The 10,178-nt window shown below is 37.4% G+C and overlaps 1 protein-coding gene across 2 annotated transcripts in view; it reads right to left on the bottom strand.

Annotated features, from left to right (window-relative positions):
* Window positions 1-1,741: 1,741 nt before the first annotated feature.
* Window positions 1,742-10,178, bottom strand: part of LOC108378363 (glycogen phosphorylase) — a 72,341-nt gene continuing 63,904 nt past the window's right edge. For both annotated transcript variants that reach the window (XM_017634664.1, XM_017634671.1), the window contains exons 3-4: window positions 2,836-4,442; window positions 1,742-2,296 (exon numbers count right to left, since the gene is read on the bottom strand). In XM_017634664.1, coding sequence (XP_017490153.1) covers window positions 2,138-2,296; window positions 2,836-4,442 — 1,766 coding nt within the window. In that variant the 3' untranslated portion in view covers window positions 1,742-2,137. The remainder of the gene's footprint in view (window positions 2,297-2,835; window positions 4,443-10,178) is intronic.

Raw genomic sequence — 10,178 nt, 5'->3', positions numbered from 1 at the left:
TGGTGAGTTAATCATATATTAAGTACACAGAGAAGATGACAGTAAGAGATAATCTTTCGATTATAATTAAACATCCACTGAGAAATCGGCTGCCAGTATTTCAAACTTAAGACGACTACTGCTACGGTGCAATGTAAGTTCTAAAAATTTGGAAAAGGTGCAAACTACCGACTCTTGGATATGATATATGTAGCTTTACTTTGATTTTTGATGTTCGACCACCTGTAATTTTACTTGCACATACACATAACACTATTAAATTTCATTCACACTCGAAAATTCGTTTAGCGATAATTCGGTAATATACCTTTTAGTCAACATGAGAATGTTGTATTTAATAAGCACACTAACTACATATGTTTTAAATTTGTAGCTTAAAATATGCAAAGAGATTCTGACTCGAGCTCGTCTTCTACTGAAACTGAATGGGCTACAAATTTTTTTTTATTTTCTCAATTCTTATAAATTTTCTAGAAAGTTTGAGACTTCAACTCACATGTCTTTTGTTATAGAATTAACTATATTTTTATAAAAAAAATTTAGTTAAGTAAGGAAAGAAAAAATTTTCAAAACCTGTCAATACATTTAACTACTATTTTCCTGCGCACAGCTGTACATACATACGTAATACCATTGATTTGCTTTAAAGTAATGAATTTTTGTATTGATAATACTATACGTTTTTAAAAGTCTATTAGTTATTTTTTTTTAATTAATGCGCTGTTATTTGGTTGTTATATTGTTAACAATAAAAACTACGCTTAAAAATGAGCTGATTTTTATTGCTTTGTACTGATTTTTGATCCCAACTGTACTGATTATGCCCCTATAATATCTGGCCACCCTAGGTGGGGGCGATTTTTTCAACCGATCGTATTTCGTTATCCGTTAAGCTACAGAAAAAAATCAAAATCACTACAAACAACTACAAACGATTTCCTACAAGGTACACTAGTCAAATTGATTGTAGTTGAAAGTGGTGTGGGGGCGATTTTTTCAACCGACCGTATTTCGTTATCTGTTAAGCTACAGAAAAAAAATCAAAACCACTACAAACAACTACAAACGATTTCCTACAAGGTATACTAGTCAAATTGATGGTAGATGAAGGTGGGGTGGGGACGATTTTTTCAGCCTATCGTATTTTGTTATCTGTTGAACTACAAACAAATTTAAATCCACTACAAACAACTACAAACAAAGTCCTACAAGGTGCACTGGTTAAAGCATTTATTTGTAAAAGTGGGGGGGCTAACTTCACAGAACTCCGAAGATATCCCGCATTTTTTGTACAGAATTGTATTTCCGAAAATAACAGAACTTTTTTTTTTAGGCTAAAATTTATTAACGATCTCTAAGCATTCCTACAGTAAATACTTTACAATTCTTTATTCACATATGTATATGTATGTCGACCGCGATTTTTGAGTTGTAAATTTAATGTATTTTGTTCGGCAATTTGTTAATAAGTTTAATTTTTAAAAATAGTTAATAAAAACATCAACATGCATACATATAATTAGGATATTTGAATCGTAAAATGTGTTTTTGTAAATTTAAACGTTGTTCATTAGTATGTTGTTGTCACGCATTGAAACATTTAGGGGATTTACAAGAGGTATTATGCGTCGTAATGTCTTAAAGTCGTAAAATTGTTTTATGGAAAATAGCGACTAAAATTAATATTAATATTAATATTAATATACTTTCTGTCAGTTTAAAAGACATTTCTGTTTAGTTACCAATCCTATAAAAACATTATAAGTGGAAAATAGACATTACGACGCTCAAGACGTCTTGTGAATCCTCTAAATATGTAACTACATATGTATTTCCTGAGCTTTTACGGTAGGCTTTTATTGCGATTGCAGTTTTTTTTTTTATTGTAGTAAATAGTTTATTTATTGGACATTTTTGTATTTCTTAATACATCTATTTTCTGTTCTTTGGCCTTTTCGTGTTAATTTCCAGATTGTAGAATCGCTACTAGCTCATCACAAAATGTCATATTTATACGGGTATAATAAGAGAGCCTTTTAGCTTTTGAATTAAATAAAAATTCCGTAAATGGGCTTTAATAAAAAAATAAAGTTCAATCTCAAAGAGAATGAGGTATTTCAGTTATAACATTATTTATTTATTTTGCTGCTGGTGTATCCTCAGGTGCAGGCAGTTTTTCCCAGGTGGGTTCCACACCCCAAATATCTCTAGCATACTCGGCGATGGTGCGATCTGAAGAGAATTTACCGCTGGAAGCGATGTTATGGATGGACATTTCCAACCATTTAGCTTGATTCTAAAAAAAGCATAAAACCGATCGTTAACGAAAAGATTAAATATAAGAAAATAAAATATTTGATTTATTCACTTGTCTTCTCATAAATAAATTTACAAAACCGGCATAAAAAAAATGTGTCTATATTTTTGATGAGGCCCTCTTATCTTTATGTATTTTGACGCGCTGAATCCGAATCGCCTCAAATCTTCGTGTTAATTGCAGAAACAGCACGTCAAAACACACAACTATAAATGGGTATCATCAAAAGTACACACAAATTTTTTTGTGGGCAGGTGATATTATCGAAATCCGCAATCGATTTTGGCTTAACGCCTTCAATTTTTCGAGAGTAAGTTGGGGGAAAAATGAAGAACAAACACGAAAATCGGCTTTTTTGCAATTTACTCGAAAAGTCGAAGGTGTAAGGCCAAAACCTACTAAGGATTTGGATTTAGCAGGTCAAAATATTTAAAGATAAATGGGTCTCATCGAAAGTACAAACAACTTTTTTTGTATGTCCGTGCAATTAATAAATAAATTCGGTAAACTGCTCTTACCTGGTAGGTCTTCGACACTAATTCTTGTGCCTTGATGTAGGCCTCATAATCGGCCAACAAATAGTAGTGGTCGTATTTTAGTAATATATCTCCGATATTCTTGAATTCGTTAGGATTGCTTGGACTGAAGAATCCACCTTGTATTTGGTCGATACACTGTCTGATCTCAGGATTTCTGTTGTAGTAATCGTACGCAGTGTATCCACGTTTCTTAAGAGCTTCAACTTCCTCCACTGTCATGCCAAAAATGAAAATATTTTCGTTGCCCATTTCCTCAGCCATCTCGACGTTGGCACCGTCCAAAGTACCAATTGTTAGTGCACCGTTCAACATAAATTTCATGTTACCGGTACCAGAAGCCTCAGTGCCGGCAGTAGAGATTTGCTCGGAAAGATCGGCGGCAGGCATGATCTTTTCGGCCAAAGTAACGCGGTAGTTCTCCAAAAAGATTACTTTTAGCTTGTCACCAACAATGGGATCGTTGTTGACAACATTGGCCACTGCACAGATAAGCTTGATGATCTGCTTTGCTACATAGTAACCAGGAGCGGCCTTGCCACCAATCATAATTGTACGCGGAGTAAAGTTAGCGGTGGGGTCCTTCTTGATGCGGTTGTACAGAGTAATAATGTGCAGACAGTTTAATAATTGGCGTTTATATTCATGGATACGCTTAACCTGAATATCAAACATGGAGGCAGGATTAACTTTAATACCATAGTCTTTTTCTAATATTTGAGTCAGTTTCAATTTGTTCTCTTGCTTCACGCGCGCTACATTTCGCTGGAAGTTAGGATCTTTGGCCCATTTCTTTAGGGCAACTAGCTGATCCAAATGCACTGGCCATTCATCTCCAATCTTCTCCGCGATCAAATCGGACAAACCGGGATTGCATAGTAATAACCAGCGACGTGGAGTAATACCATTGGTCTTGTTTTGGAACTTATGCGGATCTAATTCATAGAAATCGCGAAAGAGATCCTTCTTCAAAATCTCTGAATGAATGGCAGCCACACCATTTACAGCGTGTGAGCCCACAATGGACACATGTGCCATATTGATGCGTTTCTCTCCATCTTCTTCTACCAAAGACATACGACGCATGCGATCAAAGTCGCCAGGATATTTCTTCGCCACTCTCTCCATGAATAAGAAGTTTATGTGGTAAATTATTTGCAGATGTCTTGGCAAAATGGACTCTAGCATTGAAACAGGCCAACGTTCCAAGGCCTCTGGCAAGACGGTGTGGTTAGTGTAGGCGCAGGTACGTACGGTTATATCCCAAGCCTTATCCCAATCCAGGTGTTCCTCATCGATGAGAATTCGCATCAATTCGGGAATAGCCAACGATGGGTGAGTGTCATTCAGTTGGATTGCGACTTTATCCGGGAAGTGATCAAAGTGAGTTCGCACAGTCTCCCGTGAGCCGAATTTGGAAGCTTTGTAGCGACGTACAATATCATGTAAAGTGGCAGCAACCATGAAATATTCCTGCTTTAGACGCAACTCTTTTCCCTCAAAGAAGTTGTCGTTGGGGTAAAGAACACGGGAAATATTCTCAGCCAGGTTACGATCCAACACGGCCTGGATGTAGTCGCCATCATTGACTAATATATAGAAAACACATTAGGTATCATCTAAAGCAACTAAATAACGTCGGTACATACGAAGAAAAAGGCGTAAGTATTTTGACGACGATAACGGACGCATCAAACTAAGACGAAGAAAGACAAACATAGTGGAAGGCGAAAAAAAACCCAATTTGCAGTTATCTGAATGTCTTCTAAACCGACTTCCTTGATAAAAAAACAGAACTTACTTCCTTGATAGGTCAAAAACTATACTTATAGATAATATCCCTCTAATTTTCACTGTAAGAATCAAGATCGTATTTCTGAAATTAATATTCCAATTCTGAGAAAACATTACAACTGGTTGAATTATAATTTACGTCGCTAATAAATTTTTCCAATAGATCTTTACATACTGGGTGTTCAAAATGTATCCGATCGCCCTCTATCTCAGAAAGTACTCATCTGAGAACAAAGGACGAGGGCAAGGGTTTAAGGATTTCGTGCGTCCAAATATGGTCTTGACTATGACCTTGAAGGTAATCTCAAGACCAAATAAAATCTTTTTCATGTTCCTTATTTTCATGGAAACTTCTTTATCCTTCGAACATTTGGAAAAGAGGGAATACTTTTACCTACAATTATGGCCGTGACCATGACTGCGACCAAGACCTTCTTCTGCATATAAAATTGACAACGAATAGACATATTTATATACTCGAACATTTAAAGTTGGGTGAAAAAATATATACATAAAAAATAAAAAAAATATATTTCTTGTTTGACGCCTTCGCGAGAAGACGTGTTTTGAATGCGCTCTTAAAGATTGTGTTTTTGCTTGTTATTTTGTGGACTATAAAACGCGAAAAGGACGCTTATATCTTTGAAAGTGATGCCGCCACGGCTGAAATATTTCTAATATGAATTTGAAGCGTGGGAAATGTGCTGCCTCTTGTGGTGGTTTTTGTGGAGGTGTTTTCCACGCAAAGTGTATTGGCTTTTCGAAGTACGAGACAGATGCACTGTTGAGGGTTGCGAACCTTAAATTTGTTTGTGACTCATGCATCGATTGCATTAAATCGCCTCCATCTGGGTACCACCCCATCCAAGCATTTACGAAAAATAAATGTATGTAATCGATAGGTCAGGATTGGACACTTATTTTCATCGTTTGGTCATTAGCCGTTTTTTTTAATTGAATTTTCAAAATAGGCTTTGAAAATTGTATGTGCCAGCACCCCTTTCAAGCATTTACGAGAAAAATATATCGAGGCCTTATATTCAATACCCTCTATCTGCAATTTTGATCAAAATGAGTTTTTGATGGTAACGTGAGCTCCGATTAATCTTTCAGCCATGACAATAATCTCAAACTTAAAATATAGCTTTAATGGTATTATATTCTCATTTTGAAAATTCCACTATCTGCAATAATATTTTGTTATAAGAGCAAAATCCTCTATCTACACAATTTTGCTGGAAAATTGTTTTTTTAACATTTTTTTGTGGCAGGTAAGTTACATGTGCCTATGTATGTATGTATGTATGTATATGGTACCGGTAAAATCCGATCGGCCCTTCACCCGCAAAGCGTGCTGTCTTGCAAATACAGCCACCACAAGTGAACGATGCTTATAACAGCTCATACTGATATTGACTTCGGCAAATCTGTACTCCGAATGATCCCTGGTGGCCACCCAACTGAAGTTCGGTTGCCATATGCCTAAGTCGGCTCAGCTCGATGTTCTGGTTACATACATAAGTACACATTTTCATGAGTCTATCTCTTCTTATTCTGGTACTTTCAAATATCGGACCAAAGTTATAATACGATTTCATGCTCATCAATAATATAGTTTTCAGATTTCAAATCTGTGAAGTAGGTAACAAAATAAAAATTTAAACATTTTTTTAACTGTTGTGTTTCTGCAGCATATTTTTAATACTGTTTAATCCTGCCTTGCATGAAAATGTATATAGATTTTTAATTAGATAATTGTTTAATAAATTTTACTATAGTAAAATATAGTAAGTATAGTAGTATATACAATGTATGTAAATAATAATGCTGAATATGTCGCATGTGTTCCTTTTGTTGACATGTATAAATTTGATGCATGATTTGATTTGAATTTATTCGGCAGTGTCTTCATATATCACTTTCAAACATGTATAAGCGACATGATATAAACTGGCACTTGCATGATGTGTTACATGTTTTGTAGTTCAGGCCTTTAGTATCTACATATATATAATCGCTTAGTCATACGACTTAGTTAAGCCGATCTGTAGCAGCCACAGAATTGAGCTACATATATATCAAACTAAAGTGCAAGCTGCAGTTGCAGTTGACCGTGTTTGTCAAAAAAGTAAAAAGCGGCAGAAAAGTCGATAGTGAGTAATATTATCTATTGAAAAATATTAACCATATTTCCGTGGAATTGAGATTCGGAAAAGTTATTAGGTATTATTCATAGTTCTGAAATATATTTCATGAAAGCAAAAAATAAAAATAGCTGAGATCCCTTTCTTTTTTAAACACCTAGGATATCACTGACCATTAAAAAGGACCCTGAATGGCCGCAAACCTCAAAGCTTTACATATTTTTGTATGTGATTTTTAAAATGAACGATCCAAAATTAGCCGGTGTACATATTTAAAATTTTTTAGTACCAGTGGTTTAATTTTTGTACTGATAGGGTTAACCCCAAAAGTATAATCTACGTCTGCGAGGCGTATACGGAATGGGTCTTTTTTTAATTTTAACACAAAATTTACATTTTATTTTGTGGTTTTAAATAAATGTGGCTATAGTTTTTATTAATAAAACTATGTTTTATTATTAGTCAAACTCACAACTTCAATATTCTTTAGAAGGTAAGTCAGGACTAAGTATATTTTAGCTCACAGGTTATCTTTTAAGTACATAAGCCTCTAAGGCGTATGTTAAGGTCTTACGTTACTCCCAAATATATTAGGCTTCTAGGGCTAAGAAAGCTTTCGTTTGAAAGTGTGATATTAAACGCTTTTCGCCATAAACGGCGCAAATTTTTAATGATTATTGCGTTTCAGATTAAGACTAATACCAGATATTTTGAAAGGTGGGACTATACCTTAAAGATGACGGTTTTCTCATGGCCCACTGCACGAAGCTTAGAGTAGAGTAATGTCTTTTAAGTACTTAAAAATTATCGTGGGTTAAGAGGTGTCTAGCAATAGTATTGCTAGTGTTGTACCGATACGACCTTGTACTCGATACCTGTACTCTTTAAAAATATTGAAAAAAGTATCGATGCCACAAATGTATCGGAGAGAAGTACTCTATACTTACTCATATCTAGCTCATTGTAAATATTTATGTCTTGTGAAGAAAAAAAGAATCGGTTCGAGTACTCTCCGACCAAAACTTACCGAAAAAGTAGCCACAAGTTTGTATCTTGCAAAATTTTAATGATTTACTAGTACGGGAAAGCAGGAATTGACACTATTTTTATTAGCCAACTTAACGTGGTGCAAAAACCACAACAGCATGATTCATGTATTATCAGAACCGAAACTCAGAATTTTTGGAAAAGCAATTAATACTTTAATCACGTACTCGATACCCACCTAAGTACTTCCGGAAAGGATTCGAGTACAAAAAGTACTCAGTACTTGAAGAAAGTATCGAGTAATTACTTGTAGTTACTCGTATCGGAACAACACTAGCAATACAAGACTAATTGTTGTCTTTCACGAAGTTCTTTAAATAAATTTTGAGCTAAGTACTCACCCGTATCTCGGGGGTTGCTACGAGTTTTAATAAATTGTTACTTTAATTTCCTATAAAATTTACCTTTAGGTTTATGCATTTTAAGAATACATCGAAAATTTGTTTTAGAGAATCAATGTGAAATAATTGCAGAAACAGTTAACCGGTTTGCTGAGCAACCGAGACGTCTGCTTTTTAAATAATTTTTGTAAAACAAATCGGCAAGTACATATCGTCCCCCGCATGCCAGAACCATGAATGTGTAAAGATGAAAATTTTGGGATTTTTTATATGTCGGGCCCCACCTCCCCCTAAATTCGATCCTGGCGACGCCCATGTTGACATCTAAGGAACTGACGAGTTTGCAGAGCAATGATTAAAACTTAGTTTAACATAACATTTACATCTAAGGAACTGACATTTTCGTTATTCTGCAAAACACGCTATCAGCATATATTTTATATAAATAGTTACAATGGAGGATGGTTCCGTGTGCAGAAGTGGAAAACTTTTGACTGCCATTCACCTGGGAGTGGCCAGAAGCGATTCTTGTGCGTACGGTTCAAATCGCAGCTCACAGCGTCCGGATATTTATATCCACGTATCCTCTGAGTAGAAACCAAACACCCGTTTGGGAGCGAGCTAAGGTGAGAAGGCGTAAAACTTCGCGTGCGCTGGGTTTGGGTCCCGCCATGTTAAAACCCCACCCAATGAAAAGAAAAAAAACAGCCTCGGATGAGACCCCCTTTTTCTGTCTGATGACGACCACGGCAAACGTATAAAGGACTATGATTAAAGGTATGCACCTGGAATGTCCGGACAGTTAATGGGGAAAGTGCCTCTGCCCGGCTGGTTGATGTCCTCGGGGAAGACAAATTCCGACATCACCGCCATCCAAGAAATGCGATGGACGGGCCAAGGAAAAGTAACGTGCGTGAAGCCTTGCGACGTCTACTAGAGAGAGACTCCGTCACCGAGTACTGGCTTTCACCACGGTGGACGAACGTCTAGCCACAATCCGCATAAAAGCTAGATTCTTCAACATCTCGCTCATCTGCGCCCATTCCCCGATGGAAGAGAAGGATGAGGCGTCCAAGGATCTCTTCTATGAGCGCTTGGAACGTACATAAGAGCGCTGCCCCAGACACGATGTCAAAATCGTGCTTGGCGATTTTAATGCCAAGGTGGGCAAGGAAGGGATCTTTGGCGCCACTGTCGGAAAATTCAGCCTCCACGACGAAACGTCCGAGGCTGATCGACTTCGCCGGGGCCCGAAACATGGTAATATGTAGTACTAGGTTCCAGCATAAGAACATCCACCAAGCTACATGGCTGTCTCCAGATCGAAAAACGAGAAACCAAATCGATCATGTTGTGATAGACGGAAGGCATGCTTCAAGCATTTTGGACGTACGTACACTCCGAGGGCCAAACATCGACTTGGTCAACTATCTTGCTGTGGCCAAGATACGCACCCGCCTCTGTACAGCAAAAAATGGGCGCCCAACAATGCAAGGGAAGCTTGACGTCGAAAAGCTGCAATCACAACAGACGGCCAATTTATTCGCCACTCGACTCACACACCTGGTCACTGAGAGCACTCTTCAACAATCCGACATACACGAGCAGTGGAACCACATTTCCCGATCATTAAGTACCGCCGCCGAAGAAGTAGTTGGATTTCAGCGAGCCCGAAAGAACAACTGGTATGATGAAATGGAATGGAATGTCAAGAAGCCGCAGAGAAAAAAGATGCCGCTTACAGGGCCACGCTGCGATCGGGCGCAACGCGAGCCATGTGGGACCGTTATAGGGAACTGAAGAAGGAAGCGAGACGTATTTGCCGCAATAAGAAGAGAGAGGCAGAAAAAAGTGAGTGCGAAGATCTTTAGATGCTGGCCGACAGGAAGAACGCCCGAAAATTCTACCAGAGGGTTAGGCGACTTACGGAAGGTTTCACGACCGGGGCGAACTCCTGTAAGAACAACAATGGCGACCAAGTGACCGATGTCCAGAGTAT

Source organism: Rhagoletis zephyria, unplaced genomic scaffold (genome assembly GCF_001687245.7).
Source record: "Rhagoletis zephyria isolate East Lansing unplaced genomic scaffold, Rhagoletis_zephyria_1.1 Rzeph_scaffold_00115, whole genome shotgun sequence".
NCBI lineage: Eukaryota > Metazoa > Arthropoda > Insecta > Diptera > Tephritidae > Rhagoletis > Rhagoletis zephyria.
The sequence above is the reverse complement of the archived record's forward strand: the minus strand, read 5'-3'. Positions and strand labels throughout refer to the sequence as shown.